At 44.6% G+C, this 25,769-nt stretch overlaps 1 protein-coding gene across 25 annotated transcripts in view; it reads right to left on the reverse strand.

The window, feature by feature from the left end:
- The window catches only part of CADPS2 (calcium dependent secretion activator 2), a 452,803-nt gene that overhangs the window by 70,382 nt on the left and 356,652 nt on the right, over positions 1 to 25,769 (reverse strand). For 13 of the 25 annotated variants that reach the window (XR_005369828.1, XM_038557491.1, XM_038557495.1 and 10 more), the window contains 4 exons: positions 25,419 to 25,542; positions 23,380 to 23,400; positions 3,731 to 3,834; positions 2,164 to 2,172 (listed from right to left, as the gene is read on the reverse strand). Coding sequence is in view for 24 of the 25 variants with exons in the window: in XM_038557491.1 (XP_038413419.1) it covers positions 2,164 to 2,172; positions 3,731 to 3,834; positions 23,380 to 23,400; positions 25,419 to 25,542 (258 nt within the window). In the remaining variant the exon portion in view is untranslated. The remainder of the gene's footprint in view (positions 1 to 2,163; positions 2,173 to 3,730; positions 3,835 to 23,379; positions 23,401 to 25,418; positions 25,543 to 25,769) is intronic. The other 12 variants (XM_038557504.1, XM_038557492.1, XM_038557505.1 and 9 more) reach the window with 3 other exon arrangements.

Here is a 25,769-nt window from a genome sequence, read left to right on the forward strand (position 1 = left end):
TTGTTCGATCAGAGGCTAATCTAATCTTAAGCCTAAAACCACCTTAAAAAATGTTGGTTTATTTCACCGGCTACCCACATACAAATACTATGTACTTAATACAAGCCTATTGTCGTGATTATTGTAATTTAGTTTGTAGTAAGCAATAAACAGATCTTGTTCATGAACCAATAAGCAGACTTTAAGATGCTCCGTAGGTGTGCATGCTAGTGGGAAGAGGAAGGTCACAAAGAAGCAAAACAAACGGGGAAAAAAGAATCAAATGCCCTTTCTCTTCTAGTTAGAATCCACCCAGAAACACTCTGGTTCAGACACTGGCGTTCATGTGAGCAAACGTGCAGCTATGTGAGTCCACACTGAACTCCCTTCCTCGTCCTGCCTCGGTCGCTGGAGGAGGGTGGGACACATGCGGCTGCAGTGCAGGCTGAATCAGCCACGTGTGGTGTCCTGAGAGCTGTCTATGCAGCAAATACCAAATTATCGCAAAACACCCTTTTTGCTTACAGGGTCACTGACACGGTGGACGATATTACACTTAGACTGCTTTAGGGACCTTAAATCACGCCTCTGGTGTGATAACCTCCAACAAACTAGCAACCTGAACTGTGCTTGTGTTGATCACGTTTCTTCCCGGGGCCCCTCTCCTGATCTTTTCAACGCTGCATCCCCTTGGGCGGCGTGCTAGGCACACAAGACAGCAAGGAAAGGAAGAGGACGGATGGAAGGGACGTCTCCAGGCTTGCGCCGTCACCATCCCCTCTGCATTTACATCTCTGCTGCCTGGCGTGAACCCTGGCAGCGGAACCAGGGGAGGACAACCATCCCACCCCTGTATTTACTGAGAAATAGCAACGTGGTTCCCTGCAAGGTGCCCTGGGTGGAGTCCCGTCACTGACCTCCTGCCATGTGCGCTAAGTTGCTCAACGTGTGCGGGTTAGTTTTCCTACGGGTCAGATGGCGTACGTGGGGATGGTGTGCTGGCGAGAGCCCGGGCTTCCTCATGAGCATCGGGACCTCCTGGCCCTGAGATGGACAGCTGACGGACTGGTTTGCCTAAATTTCTGGCCAGGCACAGTCTAGTCACTGGAATATGGAGACGGCTTTCAAGATTTTCTGGGAAGGACCCTAAGGTATCTTTTTAAAGAGAAAACAAACTCAGAAAAAAGCCTGAGAGAAGAGGTGGAGAGGCCACTGGAGGGAAGGGAGGACTAGCTTATAAACCAGTCGCTGTCGAAAATGTGAAGGACGTGAAAACTGCTTGACTGGGAAATTGCTGAAAGACACAAACAACCTCTTAGCCCTGGATGTGAACTACCACTGGGAGAGAGCAGGTGAAGGTAAAGGAAGCCTGCACAAGAGCCAAAGGGAGGGCTCTGCGAGGCAGACGCGGTGACCTCCTCGACGGAGCTGAGCCAGGCGCTCCCTCGTGGAGTCAAGAGACTCCAGCTTGAACATCCAGCAGAAGAAAGATCAGTGCAGAGTTCAGTCTACCAATTCACTCTGGAAATGACTTTAGAACCAGACCAATTCACTCCCCAGGACTGTTCGGAGGAAAAGTTGGATCTTCTGGTTAAAAAAAGACAAAGGCAAGACACGTGGCTGGCTCAGCCAGTAGAGCCTGTGACTCTTGATCTGGGGATCGTGAACTCGAGCCCCATGTTGGGTGTAGAGATTACTTAAAATAAAAATCTTAAAAAAAAAAAAAAAAAAGAAGAAAAGAAAAAGGCAAAAGAAAAAAGGGATGAAACCAAATTATCAAAATCCTTTCAGATGGCCTTAATTATGCAAGCAATTATTAATAAGACATATTTACCAAAACACTACAACTCTAAGCCCATTCAGAGAAACAGTGTTTAATTGCAAGGAGGAGAACTAGACTGGCTTTGAAATGAAATAGTGGGATGGGATGCCTGGGTGGCTCAGCGGTTGAGCATCGCACCTGCCTTCGGCCCGGGGCGTAACCCCGGGGTCCTGGGATGGAGTCCCACATCGGGGTCCCTGCAGGAAGCCTGCTTCTCCCTCTGCCTGTGTCTCTGCCTCTCTCTCTCTCTTATGAATAAATAAAAATAAATAAATAAATAAAATGAAATAGTGGTTTCTATCTTACTATCACTAAAAGAGTTATCCCATGCTAGAAAAATAGTGGGAAACAGTTTTACTCACCTCTCTTCCCTGATGGGTTCCAAGAATTTGGAAGCATTGGGAGATGGAAAATGCCACAGTGTTTGTTACAAAACATTTTAAAAAGAGGTCATCATAATAGTTCTATATTTCAGCATAGAGAGATATTTATGAGTTATGATTATCTCTGTTCAATAAAGCCAACCTGATTTTTGTGGATTAGAAAATAATATTTACATTTTAATCAGGTTTGGCTACATTAACAAGCATATAGTGATTGCATGGAGTACACGACATTTAATAATTGCATTTAAAAGACAGGAAAGTAATTATTTTTCTTATGAGGGCAGGAAAATTAAATATTATTTCTGTGAAATGCGTGGGAATGTTAGATGTACCTGCTTAGGTGAAATATACTGCAACTGAATATCCAATCAGAAGTATTTTTTTAATTCAAAAAGGTCTAATACTCTGATGATAATGCCTTTTAACAAAAGACAAAGACCACGCACATATATATTTTATCATATAATCATTTTCATTGTAACATAGCAGTAGTACCAGCCTAGAAAAGATCCTCTTGGGGATTCATTTCGAATTATTGAAGCAGCTGTTTCTTCAGTTTAAAATACAATATCCATAACAAGTTCACACATGACAGATGCAAGGTAAAAACTAGATTCCATAGTGTGAGCTAAAAGCAGATGTTTTGAATGATCATATTTATAACCAGATACAATACATCTTGGTTACCTAGAGTAAGGCTTCATGAATACTCTTTTTTAAGAATGTGCTTAAAGTGTACTTCCTATAGTTTCTTATAATTTTGAAAACTTGGCTTCATTACGTACGAATATTGTATAAATTCTTAAGTAAGCTTTAGAAAAAATTCTCGCCCATTCCATGTGCTTCTTCAGGAATAAAAGTACTGTTAGAGTGCTGAAATTTGTTATATTTATTTAATTCCATATATTTTTCCCACCCAATTCAAAGTCATAAAACTTTTCTTTTTAAAAATAAGCTTATGACTACTAGAGTGGCACTTTTAAGTCTTAGAATAAGCAGTTGGCTGTGGAATTTTACTCCATAGAGTGAACGTTAATATATAATTAAAACTTTCGAAAACCATGAACAATGCAGGCTTAGTGAAACTTTAAAGAAAAGTCTGATGGTAAGAATAAAAGATTAGTTATCAGCCATATGGTTATGAAGTCTTCTATCTGATTTTGTTAGAGTTTATCACTATTTTTCCTTTTGCATGCTGATTCGTTTACATTTCTAAAGTAAAGCAATCACCGGCAGCAATCTGCTGCCATCATGGGATTCCAGCTTCCCTTACTACTTGCAGACTTTGGCAGATCCCATAAGCTGTCCCGTGTTCCTCACAGAGTGACTGTCGTCAGGAACAGATAATACACTATATACTATACAACCCCTTTGTAACATAGAGGAATTGTTATCCAGGAAATGCACTTAAATGTTCTCAGTTTTTTACACGTTAAATGGGCAGACGTGTATCAAAGTCTACGGGCAGGCACGTCCCAGTGCTGTTCTCACCGCGGCAAAGCATTCTATGTGACTTTATATGACAGTGAAAGCAAGTCATCACCTCTGCATGATGCTCTTCATTCTGCTGCAAGACTTCTATGCAGAGCTCTGCTAGATGAAGAACCTCTTCCAGCTTTCTAGCAGGAGTTGCCTGGTTCATGGTCTCTGTTAGAAAGAGATCATAATAATGTTACCTTGAAAATCAAAAGCCAAACATATTTCCATGTATAATGAGGAGACCAGGGTGTGGAAATAGAATAGAAAGCACATTTTTGAGAAACAAGACATACAAAAAATACAAATACATTCTTAAAGAAAAAAAAAAAAAAAAAAAAACCAGTTCACCACATTGCAGAAAACATTTCACCCGCAAAGCAATCACAGGGAACTGCAAGTGTTGTGCCATTTAATATATAAGAACTAACAGGTGCATCAGCACATTAGATGCTCAACTTCTGCAACAAACAAGTTATAATTCTCCTCAAGGTCAGAAACACAAAGAGAGCAGATACCACAGTCTTTTCCTTCTCTCTGTATTGTATTATCAATACAATACCATTCTTACCAGATGAGTCATTCTCGACATTAGCAAAACCATGCTTTTTTTTGTTGTTGTTATTTAAATCCTCTGCCTGAAATGTCTATATAGTGTATGTTGATCTTACATTCAAGACGTATAAAGTCACCTAAAACACTCTGACAACCTTCAATTAATCCATTTCCTCCCCTGCTTCCCCGTCCACTATTATGTCACCCTCTCCCCTCCTCTAACTGGAGAGGGGTGGTGGAGGGGTGTTCTGAAAGCTGAAGGTTCTTTCAGCATCAAGGCAAACTGGTATAAAGGAGGCCAGGCCACAGTGAGCAACAGAGAAGGAAGAGTGGTCGATTTCAGGATACAACACACTGGCAGAAATTAGAGGTGCCCTGTCCTGTGTAATGAAATGGTTTCAAAACTGAATGTGAAGAACAGAGATTCCAGTAAGGACGCTGAAGATAAATACTGTCTTACGTTTGTGGACTCTCTTCGTCCCAGTAAGGAGGTTGTAAAAGGAAGGGAGATAAAATTTTCAGAAAAAAGAGCTTTTTCGGTGGAACCTCAGGAGTTTTGTTTTTTTGGCAATGGATCTTTTCCTTCAACTTCTTCCTAAAACTTCAGCCTTAAATTTGGAGGATACTCTCTTCCATTTGCTCATTGCCAAGGGACGTACAATGATGCACTGAAACCCTGCTTACGGCTGGTGCATGTTCATTAAACACTTATTATAAGCTTACTGTAAGTCCCCGTGTGATAAACATCCCCCAACCCTGCACTCATCCTCCTAAACGTCCCTGCAGGATGGAAAGCCATGCTTGTCTGTGACGGGGATCACGAGCAGAAAACCAGTCTGCCAAACAGCACGTAATTGAGTGTGCCTACGATGTTTCTAGCTGTGAGAAACAGGAGGAGGTATAAGCCAAGTCCCTGATCTTAAACAACTCATACTCCAAAAATCTCTACTAAAAGGATCCTTAGACATCAACTATTCCATCTTCCGCCTGTTTCATGATCACTTCAACATCCTCAAAAGAGGGTGAGGTCAAGGAGGCTCATGACTTTGCAAGACAGTCTACTCCATTTGGGGGCAGCTCTAGCTACTAGAGCCTGGTGAGAAAGACAAGATCCTTAAGAAAAGTTTGGAAACAACACAGAGCAAACAGCGGTTATGCAGGAGAGGTGAGAACTGCTGAGAGTGAGTGGACTGGGGACAGGAATCAGCAGGAAGGTTAGCAGGACCTGAAGCAGGTCCTAAAGGAAGAACAAACGACCTGGGAAAGTAGATGGGTTTTTAGAAACGTCTATGTGACAGAGATGTGGTGACTTCAGAGGAAAGTGATGACGACGATGATTACAAATGTCACCATTTATTGAGAGCCAGTTGCGTGTCAGGCATAGCACCAGGCACTTTCCATGCATCATCACACTAATTTCCCCAACAGCTTTGAGTTGTTTGGTTATTTGATCATATAAACTGAGAGATAAGGAAACAAACCTGGAGAGATGAAATGCAACAGCTCGCAAGTGGAGATGCTGAGACTTCTCACTTGAGAAGGTGAGACCTGAACTTAACATGGGCTCCTGCCATCTCTGCCTCCCCCTTGCCTGGCTGATGCACAATGTGCTGGTGAGATGTGTGGGTGGTGAGCCTGAGCTCAGATTATGGCAGAGTTTAAGTGAAATAATAAGCATCCTGGATAACTGTCCTATGTGTAACTCAGAGCAAGGATTTCTTTGTAAGGCTTCAGATTAAATTAATTTTAGGAAAATGCATTTGTGGTTGTATAGAAAAAGGAAGGATTGGTGAAGTTGTGCAACCTGGATCCCAAGGGTCAGGTCTGGGAAGATGGGAGTGAGAATAGACGAGGAAGGTGCAGGAATGCTCTGAAGAAAGAAGCCCTTTTGAGTAACTAGAAATTACAGGCCATAGAGAAGAATGGTCCTGAGATTTGGAGACTGTGTGGCTTAGGGAATGAGGGTGCAGGTTGATGAAACTAGGGAATCGGTTTTCAACGGGACATTCCATATATTTTAGGACTAATTGCCATATATGCATAAATTAATTATCCTAAACTAAACTTAGGGTATTCTATGTTTCCTATAAATGTGTTAGGCTTTCTCTACATTGGATTATACTGTTTAAACATATCCCTATGCTTATATCATGTGTTTTTCATAACGAAATAGAGAGGCAACAAATTTTTTTTTTTATCACAAAAGAACTTATTTTTCCTACCTATTTAGTACATTAATTACTGAATCTTTACAACGATTCTGCAAGTTAGATGATTATGGCCCCCATTTCCGGAGTAAAAAAAAGGTGTCCAAGGTCATACAGGACACTAGCTGGGATAGGATTAAAACCTTCCCTCTAATGTCAGGTAAGCAACAATAATGCAAGGACTTGAATTCTTTTTCATTTTCAATTCTCCGAATAACACACACACATACAAACAGTAAACTGTATAAATGCAATAGAAACTTCTGAAATGGCTGGAAGTTTGAAGAGTCTATAAAGTCACCATATCCTCAGTCACAAGTATGCAATAATGGAAAATAATCACAGAAACAACCTGAAAAGTTATTCTGTTTATGTTGTAAAATCAGCTTTTACATTTGACACTATCTTGAGCAAAGACTCTGAAAGTACCCTGTGTTCTACTGAAACTTAAAAACAGCCTTAAACATGGTATTTTTTTCTAGACTAAATTTACTGAGAGGAACAGAACTTTGTACTTGAACATAATGGCCACTCTAATACTTTAAATAAACAGCATTTTTTTTTTTTTTTTTATCAAGTACACCGTGTATGCCATCTCTGGCTGTCACTCATTTGACTACAGCCAAGAAGTTTAATGCATTCTGTAGTCCGAACTCTATTAGATAACAAGGTTACCAACGGCTCCATTATAAATCTGAACACTGAATATTTGAGAATTCCTTCTCAAAATGTTCACTTTCACTGTTTGTAACATTTTCACAGTATTACAGATGCCTCTGTATTTTTCAAGCTTCACACCAAGTTGCTGATTGTTGTAATACATTTAAAATAAGTATGCCCAAAGTAGCAAGTTTTCTTGATGACTTTCAACGCATTGGGTACCATCTTTCTTCATTTTGGAACACTTTTACTTTTTTACAATAACACTTCCTGGCTGCTCAAAGCAATTCCTTTTAATTAGGCCTCTATACATATAAGAAGTGGTCTTGCTGGAGAAAAGATCAGGAGATGGGGAGACAGCTTGGCTGTTTCGCTTTGGTAGGTTTTAGTTCTGCTCCCCCATTGCATACTCCCAGCACATTCCCTCCAGCTGCCTCCTTTCCAGCCATTTCCCGTCAAAATCCCTAGTGGTGGACACACAGTGATACTCAGAGTGAAGGTTGTAAGGGGACCTGGGGAAAAGACCAAATCATTTCAGTTCTTTTTTTCCCCCATATGGGATATGGAGAAATTAGTAAGGTATTTGACCTTAAGTCTTACAAACTCTATTTGCGACTAAGCAAGAAAGGATTCGAGATGGTGGATTGAAGGATGATGACATAAAGCCATCATAATGCTTCTCTCCCTTGCATCTGGGTCATGATGACCAGCTAGAGTGCATCAAAAAGTAATTCCTGTGTATGCACTAAGATTTCTTGGTTCGACAGCCTGATTTTGTGACCCCGAATTTGATTCAACAAACGCTTATTGCCTGGAAGTTACTGTCCTAACAACTAAGGGGATACAATGACGGACAAGGTGATATTTTTGCCTCCAAGAATTTCTGTATCTTTATCCCTAACCAGATTATAAGGTAGAGAGTAGCTACGTACCACCCATTTTTGGTCAATATGAGGAAATTCCGCCATAAAGCTCTGTCTCGTAGAGAATGAATTAAATGCACTCAACATGCAAGAACAGTATTATTATCTTGAAAGAAATGGGATCAAAGATATGTTGATAGGAAGGCTTTAAATTGCTCATGGATAACACAGGGAGATCTTCAGAAAGAAAGGCTTCTTTTAATGGGCATGTGTTTGAGGTCAGGAACTTTAGATGAGAGAAAGTTAGCAGCAGGCTAACATTTAAGGCTCCCACCTTCCTTCTCCTCCTGTCAGAAGGAAAAAAAAAAAAAAAACAAAACCCACATTCACTCTGGTGTTGCTTCTCCCTTCCTCTAAAGAACATCAGTCAGATGGATGAGGAGAAAGCCCTGATACTCAGTAGGGAATGGAGGTGAGAAATCTCTAAGACTCAAAGAGAAACTATAGGGATAATTGTGGATCCTTAAGGGGGGAAAAGAGGAAAGAGGGGAGGAAATGCAAACACGAGTACTGCGTAGGGAAAAGAGACAAAGGACCACAGCTTGGAAGGAGCGGAGAGATCAGTAACATGGACACAATCACCCGGATACACTGTGAGCCCCAAGCAGTGAGGCTTCGTCTTGACAGGTTCAAAAGATCAAGAAAGTTGGGCCAGCGGTACCAGCTCGGATTCCTTCTACCTGGAACTTGAAAGGTCATCCAGTGGCAAGGACGATCAGCATCCTCTCCATGGACTGCTGGATGGAAAAACTTCTCTACCCTCAGACCTGGCTGAGCAATGGTAGGATGGATCCCTCCATTTTCCTGTGCTGTCCTCCTTCTCCAGGTAGACAGTGATCGCTTCCTCCTCCTTTCTCGCCTTCACACACACACACACGCTGCTGTGGGCGCGTAAACAATGTGTTCCAATCAGATCAGAAAAGGTCCCATTGAGCTACTGCTCCATGTTCGATGTCTTCTTCCATTCATCAAACCCTTTAGACCAGTTGAACTGGTTCAGGGGATTTTCTACTGGTCCCTGATTCTGTCCCAATTTTAACCTTAATTCTTACTGGTGTCAATGTTCTCCCCTTTTGCATGATCCAGACAGATGACTCAACTGGAAAGTCTAAACTTTCATTGAGGTTTTCTGACCCATCCTCTGGCTCTAGCCCTGGGGACGTGTGGTGACAACAGCGCCAGACCCTAGCACCACCCGGCTCCTGGGAGTCCCAGTCCTGGCCAGATCTCAATTCTCATGGGACTTCTCACCCTGAGAGGGAAAGGAGGGTAGGAGAGCAAATGCTTTCTTTCCTATTAAGCAACACCACCCCTCCCTCTCCAAACCTGCCTGCCACTTTCAGAACTTGTGACCAGCTGATTCTGTGATTAGCTGATTTTGGCGGGTGGGGGGGGGGGGTCTCTCTTGACTAGAGGAAATGGGACACACCTTGCTAACAAGACTGCCTCAGAATCTAGGGGAGAAGTAGTTTCTAAAACTAAAGTCTATTTCCCTAATTCTTCAGGGCCAACTTGACTCCAACTTGCCCAATGCCTGACTCCCCAAGACCTGATGTCATCAATTAATGCAAGAGACTGATGTAACATTGACTCCTTCCCAGTTTGTCTGACTGCGACCCGGACGCTGGTACAGTTCTGTGAGAGCTAGAATATACATCCCTTTAATCAACGAGTGGAATACCTTCCTTGCAGGTCTTGGTTCTCAACGCCAGCATGCACCAGAACCTCCTGGAGAGCTTGTTAAAGCACAGACTGCCTGGGAGCACTCTCAAAGTTTCGGGTTCAGTAGGTCTTGTTTGGGACCCAAGAATTCGCATTTCTAACAAGTTCCCAGGAGATGCCAATGATGCTGGTCTGGCGAATGAGCTTCGAGAACTAGTAAGTAGTGTTTATGAAAAACTTTTAAATACAAAGGTGACCTGTTGAAACTTCAGATTATCCCCTCCTTTACCTGCAATCAAGCTACCTCATTGCATAAACTTCGTTTTAGGAAAAAAAGGTGACTTTTTTTTGTAGAATCTGAACACATTTTCCTTTTCTGTAATGTTATTCCAGATAGGGTGCTGTGCATGTTTGAACAAATCTGTGTGAATGAAAATATTCAGGACGTTATGGCTTCCCTACAGTTGTTTAAAATCTGTGAGAATACTAATAACACAGATGTTTGAAAACAGACAGGTCTGTGGCCTGCTAATTCCTAGAATCCCTTTGGGACCAACTCATTTAATGACCCTGCCATTTAAAAACAACAGCTCCAGTTGATACCTCTTTGGCATTAACCATGCTAATAATATGGTACTTTGGAATAATTGTCCTGTGGTGACAGTCACACTAACTACCTGGATTATCTTTCCCATCAATAAATTCATTCTTGAGCAAATGATCAACTGTGAAAGAAAGGAGAACTGCCCACTGGAGTCTAGGCCAATAGTAGCCAGACTGGACCCAAATTGAACAATCTGCAGGAGCCAAGACCAAGTGGAGACTCAGGAGTAATGGGGCATAAAAAACCAGATATGTATGTGAGGTAAATGTCAGTGATGCTTTGTGAGACTTTCTTCAGGAGGAATATGGAGACATAGTCTCTTCTTAAGATCTTAAAATAAGGGATGATGGTGATGGAATTAGAGACACACCAATAAGCTTTAATATGTAGTCTAACGTTTGTCACAGGCTTTTATAGTTCTGTGATTATGAGGGCGGAAAAACACAGACACCTTGGCTAGAGTCTCATTAAAGTCGTCCTTTTAACTATTGAGACCCTGGCTCTCAAGTGTGTGAAGCAGGAAGATGCAAGACCTCGTAGGAAAACAAATCATCATAGTGCTGCTGGTTGCAAGGCCTACGAAGGCTTGAGGAGGAGAAAACTTTCTACAATGGCTATTTAGCTAGCTCTGGTTGGCTCTGGCTGGAAATACGCCGCAGGAGTCTAATGACCGCGTAGACATTTTCCACTGGTATTTCTGCCTCCTAGTTGTCTGATGGGTTTTCCTAAAGACTGGTCTTTACCCCCGATACGTATCCGTAGGTCCTACCCGTCATATCTCTCCATCCTGTACGCATCTCCCACTGAAGAATATTCAGCAGTGGACACTGATAAACAGTCTCCTGGTATTACTGTTCTTTATATATACACTATACATTTCCTCTCAGCATAGTTCAGATTCAGAAATTGGAAAGTGTCAGAACAATCTCAGTTACAGCCACTGCCAGGCCAATACTCCATTATCGTATAATTAAGCGTCTTAGATTTCATGCCTAGGTTTTCGTGTCTTCTAATTCCATTTACTGAGAACGGCCTTTCCATGGTCAGTTGTTATATTCCAGCCCCTGAGAAGTACCATCACACCTCCACACGCCCACTCTCCTCCTGCCCCTTAAACTCTTTTTCATTCTCAAGGGGAGGGTCTGCCATGGGCCACGGGAGTCAGGCAGGATCCCATGTGATAGTGGAGGGGAAGATGTTAAGAAATGGGCAACAGGAGGGGGAGGCAAGCAGAGGAAAAGAAAGAACGCATAGGAAGGATATGCTTTGAACAGAAGTGTGACCTGGGTGCTGAGAAAGGAGTCGGGGATCTTGTCGTCAAACGTATCTGTTTCCTTTGACATGGAAGCAAGACGGCTTAGGGCAGCCAACTAAAGCATGAGGGGCGATCTGTGACGCTTAGGTTTGCAGACTGTCTCCTAGATGGACAAGTGTAAAGATCCGGTGTCGAGGGGCGTCGGGCTTAGGGATATCTTGAATATTTCTACAGTTTTAACATCCGGGGCTTGCCAGCCACTATACAAAACTCCTCAGGGACTTGACAGGTTTAGTCTTCTGAAATTAAAAAAAAAAAAAAAAAAAAAAATCTGGCATTACAAACCCCGATGAAGCCTTTTAATTTAGTGCTGGAAGCTACAGGGGCACTGAGTTATGACCTGTAGGTAATAAACTGATTTCTAAAACCATTCATCTGTCCTGGCTCTGAGTACTTACAAAGTGTTGAGAAATAAAGAGGTGAAATCTGTCAGTTTGCATTACTCTGGTTTTGTCCAATTGGAAAAGACTTTTTGATACATCTAACCTACTCAGATTAACAAGGTGCCGCGGGAGCCGCACGGCGACGTGTCACTTGGTTTACCTGTTGACACATGTTAGTAGATACACGAAAAGGTCACCAATCATTCAGTTTCAAACTTTGGAGTTGGAGGAGGATAAATTCTACCAAATTGCTCACGGAAGAAAGAAAACGTGCTATGTCAAGACTGCACTTATCTGTGCATCGCACTCCACGTTAAAGAAAAAAAAAAAAGATAAACAACACACGCAACAAATACATGACACGTTGTCAAGTGAGCTGAGTAAACTGACATCCTTTTTGAGACCTTTTAGGGAACAGGTGTCGAACACTTGTAATGAGGTTTCCATGCATCTTCAGAGGAAGGAGACAAGATTGTCGCAAGAGCTGTTCAGAGTGTTACAGACCGCGGCTGAGGGAGTGATTCCCGGGAAGGGGCACGCCAAAGGAGACAGCACATAAATGCTTGGTTTTCTCAGGAGGTGCTTATGTTCGCACTAAGAATTCCTACAGAAGGCAAATATTCATTGAAGGGGAGCTTTTGGGAGAATGCAATTTCCTCCAGATCCTGGGGAATCTGGGACATATTCAATTAAGTACCCCTCATGCACTGTTTTGTGCGGTTACCTTATATTATGAATCTTTCTTCTCTTGCAACTGTGAATCAATATGATTCATGGAGCTTTCGTGGCATCCCTTCAGGGTAGGTTAAGTATTTTTTTTCCCCCAAGCATAGACAGTTAGCTGACAATTCTAGCTAGAAAATGAAGTGACTAAAATGGAACACGCTAGATTTTTTAAGAAAGTCAAAGCAATTTTGTTTCAACTTCAATAGGTAGCAGATACGCTTAGGAAACCATCAAGGGAGTGAAAAGGTAAAACGTCAGCTGGGGACCCTCACACAGAGAACACTGGCTCCATGGAGGGGGCTGGGGCCTCGCTGCCCCGCGTCCTGCCCTCCCTGGAGCCCGGCCTCTGCCGCAGGGCTGCCGTCCGCCCTGCCCACTTCCCAGGCCCGTCCCAAGAGCAACTTACTTTTGGGGGGAGAGCATGTGGCCACGCGAGCCATGGTGGGGCGGCGAGGGGCAGGGGGGCCGCCCCTCTTCAGGCCGCCAGCAGCTTTTTTTGTTTGTGTTTTTGACTGTTGATATTTACAGCGATGGGACAAAAGCAACAGGAGGGAAAACTGCCGTCCCCTCGGCACAGACCAAGGCCAGGGTGCTAAACCATCATACCCACTGCTGGGATCTTTACCTCTACGCGCACACAAGGAAACAGTTTTACATTCAAAAGTTGAAAGAAAGAAAAGGAAGAAAAAGAAAAGAAAAGAAGGATGGAAGGATGGAAGGATGGAAGGATAGAAAGAAAGAAAGAAAGAAAGAAAGAAAGAAAGAAAGAAAGAAAGAAAGAGAAAGAAAGAAAAAGAAAGAAAGAAAGAGAAAGAAAGAAAGAAAGAAAGGAAAAGAAAGAATGAAGGAAAAAGAAAGAAAAAAGAAAAGAAAGAAAGCACCCCCAAGAAAGAAAGAAAGAAAAAGAAAGAAAAAAGAAAGAAAGGAAGGAAGGATAAAAGAAAGACTGACTGTATTCAATCTCTGCCCTGGAGTACACATTTTTAAATTTCTGTGACAAAATGAGAAGTTTGCATAAAGCACGTCTGCACACCGAAGTGTGACGTTTATCTAAAGGAGAAGTGTGTGATTGTTTGAAGGTGGAACTGCTATTTTCAGAGAACCGGTTTCAGTTGAAAAGACTACTGATGGACAAAGTATGCTTATTCAGACTTGGGGATATTTGGCCCATGTTTTTTGAAACAATGAATTAAATTTGTCACTTAAGCAGTATTTGTTGCCAATTATGAAATGAAAGCTTTCAAGGAAAGCTAGAATTTTAAGAAACTTGTATCTGTCATGAACTTGACAGCTTCCCAAGACCACGAGACCGGTCATGTGAACAAGAGTGACTTTTTGGTATATTTGTTGACACTAAGATCTTCACTCAGGGCACACCGACATTTTCTGAATTAGTCCCGTGTGTCACAAAATCATGCTTGGCGAGAGATCTACTCAAAGTCCACGATGAACCAATTGGACTTAACAGTTTGAACAGGTTCACTGACATGCTTTCAGATTCGACGTTGCAATTAACCTGTAAGAAATGATCACTTTTCGAGCTTTGGTATCATCTCATAGCGCAAAACCCACAATTATGTTAAAAAGTCTGTTGAAAGCTTCCTCCCTTTTCCAACTACCTACAAGTACCAGGCCAGATTTTTAAAAAATCTGTATCAACCGAGAAAACACATTGCAATGGACTCGGTGCAAGAAGCACCTCTGAGAGGCCAGCTGTCTTCTATTAAGGCGGCCATTAGGGTCGCCTGGGGGGCCCAGCGGTTTAGTGCCTGCCTTGGGCTCAGGCTGTGATCCCGGGGTCTGGGATCGAGTCCCGCATCGGGCTCCCTGAGGAGCCGGCTTCTCCCTCTGCCTGTGTTGTGTCTCTGCCTGTCTCTCAGTCTGTGTCTCTCATGATGAATAAACAAATCTTAAAAAAAAAAAAAAAGAAAAAAAAGACGACGACGGCCATTAAAGAGGGGAGGGCAAAAATTTTTTTTTCCCCAAAACCTATTTATGTTGACAGATGATGGGTTTACTCTTATCGTTTGTAATTAGTATTTTGTATATTTCTCAGTTTTGCTTCTAGTACGGTAAATCCGGTAGCAGCAACCCATCGAGACACAAGCTCCTCGGGATTGGGGGTTTTATTAGAGTGTACTAGTTTGTGGGACTAAACATTCGAGATCCATGGTTGTTCAGAGAAGGTACTGACTTCAGCAGGTTGACTTTACATCTGGCAACCTTGCTGGACTCTTGGACCTCAAAGGTCCTACGCGGATCCTGTTGGATTTTCTAGCGGGAGGATCATTTCATCCGCAATGATGGTTTTGCCACCTTTTTCTGTTCTTTGGATTTACTTTTTTCCTTCCTTTTATGTTGTCCAAGCCTCTCAGGGTTGGACAACAAGGGCTCTAGTACTTGTCACTAATCCTAGTGGGAAAGCCTCTCAAGTTTCTTCTTTATGTAAAATACTTGCTGAAGGTTTTTTCTATATGGGCTTTATAAAGTTAAGGAATTCTAGGATGCTAACAGTATAATTTTTAATATTTGTGCTGAACTGTTTCCCCAACCTTTTTTTTTTTTTTTTTTTACATCTCTTGAGATATAAGTTTTGTCTTTAGTTTGTTAGTTTCCTGATGTTGAACCCCTCTTATATTCCTGGAATATTATTTTCCCAACATACTGTTGGATTTTGTGAGTTAATACTTAGGGACTTTGCATAGATGCTCACAAGGAAATGAGCCTATAATAATGTTCTTTTGTTCTACTACTTTTAGAACATTTGGGAATTAAGATTATATTTGCTTCGTGAAATGAACTGGACAGCTTTCACTCATTTTCCATTTCACTGAACTTATTCTGGATAAGATTTGTTCCTTAAAAATTTGGTAGAACTCATCTCCAAAACCAACCAGACTTACAGATTTGGGAGTGGAAGGGTTCTGACAACTCTTTCAATTTCTTTAAAATTGGCCCGAGTTTCATATCTTGTGTCGATCATATCAACACAGTTTTTCAGGAAAGTATCAAGTTCATCTAGATTTTTAATTTTTGTCTTTGTTCATACTACTCTCCCATTATTTTCCATATCTCGTGTCTCTTATTTTTCTTTCATATTGTATTTACCTGAATTTTTTTCTTAGTCTGACGGAAATCTAACCCTATGGTTTCTACTCTCTACATCACTTAGCTTTCCTTTTGCGTTGTCGACATCTTTTGCCTTTCCTGCTGCCCTCATTCTGATCTCCCAGATGACTAATACGTTCTTGGGCTGTATTCATCCTTTATCCAAGGTTTCTTACCACCATATTATTTTCATACCCAGTATTTCCATTTGGTTTTGCATGACTTCTTGTTCCTGCATCATATTGCTATAATCTTCCTATATGTCCTTGAGTGTATTTTGCATAATTTAAATTTCTGCTCCTAATATTAAGTTCTAGATGATACATATAATTTGTCTTTCGTAAGGGGCTGTCCTCCTCAGCAGTCTGATTATTTTTGACTCGAAAGCTCAGGGCCATTCAGAGAAACTCAGGATGAGATGGAGACAGGTGCTTGCCTGGGTCCCTTGAGGACAGAGAAACGTCAGCTTTGGAGCAGAAAATCCCAGAATCCAGGACCCATGCTGGTAATTCCCCTTTGCTTCTGATCTATTAGGCAACTAAGGAAAGGGACTCACCGTTAAGCTGTTAGATTCAAAGCTGCGGCACTTGACCAAAAGTCTGCTTAGGTTGTAGATCACCAGGCTAGAGGTTGGGATGCAGAGGAGCGAAGGCGTGACTGCCCGAGAGTGGCTCAGCCCATCCCAGCTTTCATCGCATGGCAGCACAGGTGGGCCCAACTTGGTAATGCCACAGACACCAGCCACCTGGCCTACAGGTACCAATTCCAAAGGCAAAAGGAAAGGCACTGATTGTCTCAAGGTGATGCCCTGTGCACGCTCCCTCTGCGCAGCTGTACTCCTGCTGGTATGACTTCCCACCAGACACACTGGGGAGACTGGATACCAAACTTCCTTGGGCAGACAAGTGCAGTGAGAGGGAGTAAATGCTCTCTGAAGGGCAGATGGGAGACAGTGGAGAGGTCAGGGTAGGGCAGCTTTATTTGGGGAGACACCGGGGTTATAGATGGAAAAGTATGTAGAAGGAAAACAGGAGAAAGAAGAGAGATAATATGGAGTAGATTCCACCCAGAAAGAGGTAGGTGCAACTGAAATCAGTATCACACATGGAGGAGTCAGCCTGGAAAAGGAAGATACTTCATCCCTTGATGCTGGGCAACAGGAGACATGGGGAGGTGGGGATGCCAATAAGTTTGTAGGCACAGAGGCTAAGAGCTGAGGCTTACTGTGCTTCCAAGGCCGAAAGGAAGGGACTGCCCTTGAATACCATAAACTTATTTAAGATTAAGATCTTAACAACTTAAAGCTCCTCTGACAGCCTGGTTTGGAAGGAGAACATCAATCAAGATTGAAGCCACTTTCATTTTGAATATGGGATTAGCTCTGACCATCCTGACTGAGCCTGTCCTTACCTGTTGTAACTCACGATTCAAAAACAGAGAAGGAAAGGGTGGACGACTCATGACAAAGACTGTGAGTCAAGGAAAGGTGCCACCCGGGTAGGTCACAGAACACCCGGGGGGAAGCGTGGCCAACCATCCAGGGCTGGCAACGTTAACGCGAACGTAGGGTATGAAAAGCCCGAACCCAGGGGAGCAGGGAGGTGCTGCCAGCAGTTGTTTTTAATTGAGTGAGACGCTAATGCTTCCTCACGATTAAGCCCAGATAAGTCAGGAAGGATGTTAACGAAATGCAGACGCGGAACCATTTTAAGAGCAGAGGGTGCTAAGCGCCCTTCAGTGTCTCCGTGGTTTGTCTGGAGTTGACAGACCTTCGTCCTTGGGTCACCAGAGCTGGGTGGTGGGTGCGGTGGGCCCAAGAGCGTTGCAAACGCTACCGTCACGCTGCCCCTGGTACAGGGCGCTCCTGTGTCCTCACTTGGCTCTTCACGTCGTTGGTTAGTTACCCGAGTGTGCAGAGAGCTAGTGTGCAAGTGCACGACGCCCCTTCCTGTCTGCAGTGGGTGTTGATCTAGCACGGGTACGCACCCTGCTCTAGAGCCCCATCGCAGGGCAGCCAATGTCTCCACTGGCCTCTTCTGGTCAATAATCCTTGCAACTCCTGCTTATTAGGTCCCTGAAACATCTCTTGATTCATAGGAATTAATCTGTCAGCATGGTCATGGGCCAACTAACTGGTGTGAACACAGATCATAGTGTGGGGTTGCTATCCTGTGTGGCTGGCGAGGCGGTGGGGAGAAAGGCTGAAGCAAACACACACACACCACAAATCTGCATTCCTTCCAGATCAGATGTGGAAACGGCCAAACTCCTATCACTGACACAGAGCTTAAGACACAGGATGGGGATCCCCGGGTGGCGCAGCGGTTTGGCGCCTGCCTTTGGCCCAGGGCGCGATCCTGGAGACCCGGGATCGAATCCCACGTCGGGCTCCCGGTGCATGGAGCCTGCTTCTCCCTCTGCCTATGTCTCTGCCTCTCTCTCTCTCTCTCTCTGTGACTATCATAAATTTAAAAAAAATAAAAAAAAAGACATGTAAAGACACAGGATGGTCCTAGTCCTTCCGGGTGTGTACGCTACACTGAGTGAGGCTCCTGGCGTCGCAGAGAAGTGGTGGTAAAGACACTGAACTCTGTATACTGACGAGAACATGCCGAAAAAGATAGTTTAACGTTTCATTTGCCAAATAGGTGATGGAATAAAGGTAATTCTTGGCTATCAGAAAAAACTTATCTTCTTAGGTAATTTAAAGCATCTGTCGAGCCTCCAAAAAACAGCCAGTCTTCCTTTGTATATAGGACAAAAATAAATTTTAATTTCGTCCCTATCCAGATGATGTAGCTCAAGCAGCAAGTTTTACTCTACCTACACATACTGTTTTACAGACTACAAGTTCTTTATAGATTTATGATTCTCACAAATATTTTAAAGATGACAATAAGTCATTCTCTCCTACAGCCAGAAATTGCATTTATCAATTTGTCTCTAAGTCATCAGGTGACTCAGAAGCAGAAACGGTCACAGAGGTTTTAGTTTCGTGCCAAAGTCCCACTGTTCAAGCCACGCTGCCCAAAAAGCCTACAAAGAAATCCTTTAATGCTTCAACTTTGTAGTTTTTAAGCGGAGAATTCTATTGTTTCTGATATACGACGTACTTCCCGCACAGTACTGTCAATTCCTATGGGAATGCAGGATTTCAGGTTTATTATTTAGATATTAGTAGCCTGGAATTCATTGTAACATATAATCAAAAAAATTTTTTAAATCAAATGTATGAAAAAAACTTTTATGAGAGAAAAGAGTTACTCTGGGAATATCAGGAAGAAACTATTCGCTGACAAAGTATCTTCCTGCGCCGCATAGTTCTCATCGACCCATTTCCACAGTCGCAGGGACTGCGGCACAGCTCTTGCCCGTCGCCCCCCGACAGCGGTGTGCACCCCACGGCCCACGGCCTCCCCCGCGAGGGCTGCGAAGCGCCGCTTCTCTCAGGGAAGGCGAGCGGCGCGGCCCCCCTGGGAAAGCATCTCTCCCCGTTCAATGGAGATTCGGAGAATGAGAGCACCTGGGGGTTAGGGCCGGGCACCTGGCAACCAAAGGGCCCAGGCAGCCTCACTGCACGCCGGGCCTGCTCACGGCTGCCTCCTGGCCCAGGGCACCGCCGTGGCAGGTCCGCGCCGCGCTTGGGAGCAGGACTGTCCTTAGATGGGTCACTGCGGTTCTCGTCCCTAAGAAGTTTCCTTGAATTAAGGCACCGATTCTCCTTTACTGAGAGCTACTTTGCATCAACGAGGTACACAATTAAAAAAAAAAAAACAAAAAGACAACAGGAAAGTGAGGTTCGGCCCTTCTTTGAACCCTAGGTTGTAGATACCGCACAAAGGATCTCACTGTTACGTGAACAGTCGTGATGAGATTCAATCAAGTAGGAAAACTAGTTGATATTGCAGCCACGTAAATCTGAAACATTTCTTAAAATTTTAAGGAGAAAAAAAATGCTTTCTGGAAATCTTAAGTTCTCAAAACGAACGATCTGTTCTCATGGAACAAATGCAAAGAATTCCCGAAAAGGAAAGGCGGTGTTTAGAGAGCAGGCGTTTGTTTTCACGTATTGCAAAGTCTTAAAATCCCTTTATTCTGCAAATTTGTGCTGCAGATGGAGAACGTGAAGAATTCCCAAGGATGGAAGAGAACTAGGAGTCCAACGAGCATCCTGCTGAATTACAGATTCAACCAAACAGGCTAGATGGCCAACGGTCGTCAGTGCAACTGTCCTCTGTGACCTGCGGCTCCCGGGGCCGAGGGGCGCCCCTTCCCCACCTCACCCCCGCCCACAATAAGAGCATCAAATTCTGGTTCAATTTTTCCAACCTTGTTACTGTGAAGCGGTTAGTTTTTGCTTTTATACTGTTAATCATTCAGTGATTGATTTGAAGGACCTTCCGCAAGCCAGTCTGCCCGTTTACAGATGTTCTCTCTGCTATAAATAGCCTCATCAACCCTCTGCCATAAACTCATTCATTTATTCAGTAAATAGTAATTGAGTACCCACTATGTGCCGGGCACATTTTCCAGCCCCGGAGACAGAGCGGGTTCCTGAAACACGAGAGCCCTGCCCCTGTGGAGCGGGCGGTCTAGGGCGACAGTAGGGTGACCGGCCTGCGTGTGTCAGATCCTAAGTGCCAGGGAAACATCGGGTCGGGGAGGGGGGAGGCGCTGGGGGGGCGGGGGCGGGGCGCTTACAGATCTCAGTCACTCCCAACACCTGGGACGTGGTGGGGGGGGGGCGAGCACAGGGAGACTCTGCCGGCAGACGGGTCCTGGACGTGGGGCTACGCCGCGTGCCAGTGCAGTAAGTCACGCAGCTGACCTCAACGGCTGTACGAGACAGTGACGTGAGATGCCTCAGTGGTTCTGTCCGCTGAACACGCCCTGAAATAGTACCACGTGGATGTGTCAGGTTAAAGGAACTGCTATTAAAATCGACTTCGCCCGTCTCATTTTACCTCTTTAACGGGACGACTAGAGAATTTTAAGTGGCGTCTACGGCCCTCTTCGGGACTCTATGGCCATACTGTTCCCGACTTCCCTTCCCAGGTTTTAACCGGGTGCAGAGTTAACCACGCGAGCTGCCATGACAAGCGAGGGAGGCCGAGCCAGGGGCAGCTGGCGACAGCTCCAGGAGGCTGCTGCGCTCCCGCCCCCCGCCCGGCCGTGCCTGGAGCCCTCCCGGCTCCGGGCTCCTGGAAAGGCAGTAGCAGGAAGGCGTGAAGGGTGAACGGGTGCGTGCACGGTGCTTAAGACTCTTAGTACTTGTAGCGAGTGTCCGCTCTTGGGGAATAAAGATCTGTACTTTTGGCCAAAGCGACCTTGGGGCTCGAGCGATGGTGCGGCGGCGGCTGCGAATCAGCCCTGGCGGCAGGAACACGGGGGACGCGGGTGCAAGTCCCACGTCTGCCGAATTGGTAACAGCAGCACACAGCTGGCAGGCTACCGTCCCCTGCTCTGAGGAGCCAACGGAGCAAAGTCCTCGGAGGGGACGGGGTCATTGGGTGACGGCACCCTGACGCCCCTGGGCACAGGGGGCTCTTCCCAGCTGGCAGGAGCCCCCCGAGGGAGCGGCCGCCTCCCATACACCCAACGGCCACCCTCGTTTTCAGTCACTTTTAAAAGCACCTCCGAGGACATTCATGAGGTGACCCTGTGCACTCGCTACGAGATGTGGCCCAAGAAACGGAACGACGTTTCTTCAAAACCTTTGTTCTGTTAGTTGAGAAGATTCTTCACCTGAGGCTAGCTCTCCCTTCATCCACATCAATCACTAGACTACACTGGTTTTCCACTTTCCTATTTAATTCCACTCTTTAAAATTCAGAAACATTTTTTAAAGATTTTCCAAAGGATGCATTGATTTCAGAGAGAGAGAGAGAGAGAGAGAGAGAGAGGCGAGTGACGGGAAGCGATGGCGGTGGGGGCAGGCGGCAGAGTTAAGCAGACTACACTCCGAGGGGGAGCCCGAGCGGGGCTCCGTCCTACGACCCTACAATCACGACCCCAGAACTAGACACCTGACCGACCACCCAGGCGCCCCTTAAAGATTCGTAAGTAATCTCTACATGGACGTGGGCTCGAACCCGCAGCCCCCAGGTGGAGAGTCGTGCTCCACTGGCTGAGCCCGCCCGGCGCCCCCACGGGCCTTGAAGCTCACGGAGCACTGGTCCTGGAGTCTCAGCCTGAGCAGAGGAGCGAACAATGGTCCTCACGCACAGAGCGGGCTTCCGCCCGGAAGTGAGGGGCCGCGGGACAGCACAGTCCCCTCCTGTCCCCTGTTGATGGGGCTGCCCCAGGGCACCTCTGCCCCCCACCCCAAGTACCCCAACAGCCCGGGCAGGAGAGCCCTGCAGACCAGCTCAGGACACCCACCTCGGCCCCACGGGCTGACTCTTTCTCCAGGTCACTAGGAAAGGCCCTAGCGACCCTGGGCCTACTCAGGCCAACGACCCTGGGCCGACTGTGGGCCAACGACCCTGAGCTGACTGTGGGCCAATGACATACAAACTACTTCACGACGTTGACATTGTGAGAGAGACAATGCCGTGAGGGATCTTGAACAAGTCCACCCCGAGAGGCTGCCCAAGAGGGCCGGGGACCCCCGAGGTGCACTTCTGGGGTCAGTGCAGCTGTGTTCCTCACCCCGGGGGCACGGCTTGGGGCCGGTTATTCTCTGCCTCTCCGCCGTCAAATGCTCCAACAGAAGGGGTAGTTCAGAAGCTAGAAAGACGGCCCTTAAGTCAAAGACGTCAGTTAAAAGCCACCCAAACGTGTTGTAACGCTGCGTGTGGGTTCGAAAGAGACGGCAAACTAGGGCGAGGACGCTTCGTCACTGCTCTCCTGTCCCACGGTCGTCAGAGGGAGCTCACCAGCTCACCTCCCTGTGGGCGCGGCGCCGGGCTGGGTGCTGGGACCCAACAGGGAACACCTTCCACGAGGGTCCTGCCCGCTAAGGACGACGCAGGCAGGACGGACACGTAGCGGCACATGCAGTTAAGTTCATCACAACTGTGATCAGAGGCATAAGGAGACCAGAACAGCACCGTTATCAAACTCAGAGACCCAGAGAACGCTTTCCCCGCAGCGTTCAGGCCTGAGGCTGGGATCTCAGAACCCCTGCGCCTTCCTCCCGTTAGCAACTTGCAGAGTTAAGAGCTGCTTACTTCTCATTTAGTGGCATTTATGCTTTTTACCCATTATTTTTCAGGAGTGATAAAGGAAAGACGGTCCTCTTTCCTTGCGGTAAGAGCCCTCCGAATATCGGCAGTGGCTTCCAACTGAGATGGTGTCCACGCTTCAAACGTAATGTGTAACGTTCATACAGTCTCGGGGCTTTTTCACTTTGAATTTATATAAAAAATACTGCCGAACTTTTCCAGAGGTAAATGGCCTGCATTTTCCCTACGAAGCACGAGCCATAGTCCCAACAGAATCCAAGTGTTCTCAGTATCTTAATCAAAGTGATCTAATAGGAGCCCTGGAAAGTAGGCAGCTATTCATCAGCGCCAAACATCATGCCGCCACGACAGAAATCACAGCGCGTGCATGCACAAACGGTCATTACCTGTGTCCTTTTCTGCTGGGCCTAAAACATAAGAAAAGACAATTTAGGAGAAAAGCAGACCCTCCCCGTGCTGCTGCACCCAGGCTGGCAGTCAATCAAGCAAAAGAAAAGGGGCTCACTTCCTTTTTCTAAGTTAAATTAGATTTTGTTCCTGGGGTGGTCCTGAGCATAAACAAAAAAGTGCTGTATTTTTTAAGATACACAAAAGGGAGTTGGAAGAAAAGGAGACAGTGAAATGCTTAGAGGTTTTCTCATGTAAAGAGCATGCATTTTTTTGTTTTGTTTTGTTTTGTTTTGTTTTTCTTTGAAAATGGAGATGGCTCAGTAGTTTGACCTAATTAGATTTCTAGGATCCATTTTCTAGAATATTCTCACAGTCAGCTAGAAGAGACCAATGACCCCAGACGGGAAAAAGGTGGGAGAAATCCTTGCTCATTGTCCAGTTAGTCCTATAATAGGATCTTCTCTAACACGGACTTATTTCTGTGTGTGATCCAGAACAGCCGTGCCTTTCGACCACCAGTGTTAACATGTCCAGCTAATTCATAAAAGCTACCTGTGGCTGCGACAGATAATTTTATTCGTCCATGTTAAAATGGACTCTGATGAGAAAACAAACAGTCTGCAGATCCCTTCAGTATCCTTGGATAAGACAGTGGTCAAAAATATTAACTAGAATAGAGACTTAAGAACAAAAGGCTTCTCATAGGTTTTTTTGGATAGAGTTTAAACATTAGGATAAAATAATATTGTGTTTATTCAAGTTGTGCACAAACTTTTTCCCTTTTGTCGGATTTGAAGGGTTTTAAAATGCCTGTTTTTGTACGGATTCTTTCAACCCATGTTCACGACACATAATATTCCGAAGCACAAAAATTGTTTGAATGAGTATTCAAGAGGTGAAAACCAATCTGTTTATCTTCCACTTTCCCCAAATGATCTAATGTTCACTGCTTTTGCCTTAACACAACGTGATATCATAATTAATGATGTTAAACTGGTAACTAAGGCGGTTTCATGTTGTTACTCTCGTGATATAATATTGGTTGCTATAGTGATGGGATGGCTTTTTTGTTAATCACTCAGGAGGTTGGTTATTGCATGCTTGTTAGAAAGCTCGATCAGATTTGGAGAGAAAAAAAGGATATAACAGCCAATTATAATCAGTCTTTCTCACTGTCCCATTTTTGATAAAACTATCTTAATATCAGTAATTAATAAATTTATGATTAAGTACAATTTTATATTAAGTTACGAAAATTTTTCTAATAGAGGATTTGCTTTTATTTTTAGATGTATTTAATGTTACAAACTTTTTTCCTAAGTAAGCACTGCACGTACCACACAAGACAGTTTCATAATCAAAGCAAAAAATCTGAGCCCCTTTCTTTCGTTTTTATTTATATTAAAGGGTTGTTGAATAAAGTGATTTTGTCACAGATTTCAATCTCATTATTTCTAAGCATCTTAAATTTCAGTCTTCTTAAGGAATGAAAGCTGAAGGAAGAGGAAAAAATGTGCAGTCCTCTCCAGAGCTCTAATCTTTCAAGTGCGTTAATATACCGCCAGCAATGAAAAGTTGCAGGAATCCTATCAGTTTATCTGGGCCCTCGCCATAATCCAGTTTCCTCCTTCTCTGAGAGACACCGTTGCACAGAAAATAAAATGATGTGACACTGTACCGTTAACCGATCAGGAAAGAAGACACTGCCCAGAGTTTAAACGCTAGACATACTTACGGTAATGTCAAAAAATACAACCCATGAAAACACCTTTTGGTCCCTTGAAAACTCAAAATAAGAACAAAGGGCAACTTAAGCACGAATCCCGGGTCTTTCATTCAAGCAGAGTCCCAGGAGGCATATTAAAGCAATGAATAGGAAAAAGCTCTTCAGTTCACCAGCTGAGATTTTAATGAGACATTTCCCTTTGCCACGGTACAGGTTTGTTCAGGGAAGGAAAGAACTCCGCACAGAAAATTCAGTTAATAGGCATTGTTGGCTCTCACCGCCACTTGGGCGAGCGCTCGCCGCACTGACCTTCTGTTCTGGCATATTCTGTGAGTCTGGTGTAATTGATCAAGGCAGCCTTCTCCAGACACTTCCTGACCACTTTTTTCACCTCTTCCGCTGGTATGGGAGTGGCAATATCTTTCATTAAAACCTAAAGCGGGGGAGAGAAAGCGGCTGCATAAAATAGACACCACAATCAAATGACACAAATTGTCGGAGATCTATTACTAGGAAGGGGGCCTAGGTGGCACCGGGGGAAAGTAATGAGTCGGCACTTCACAGCGCGGGACGTGATCCTCCCCTCTTGGCTCCTCCTGTCGAAGCCTCATCTATGCCCATCAAAACCTCCCGAGGCCGGACCACCATTCACCCTGACGA

This window comes from Canis lupus, chromosome 14 (genome assembly GCF_011100685.1).
Source record: "Canis lupus familiaris isolate Mischka breed German Shepherd chromosome 14, alternate assembly UU_Cfam_GSD_1.0, whole genome shotgun sequence".
NCBI lineage: Eukaryota > Metazoa > Chordata > Mammalia > Carnivora > Canidae > Canis > Canis lupus.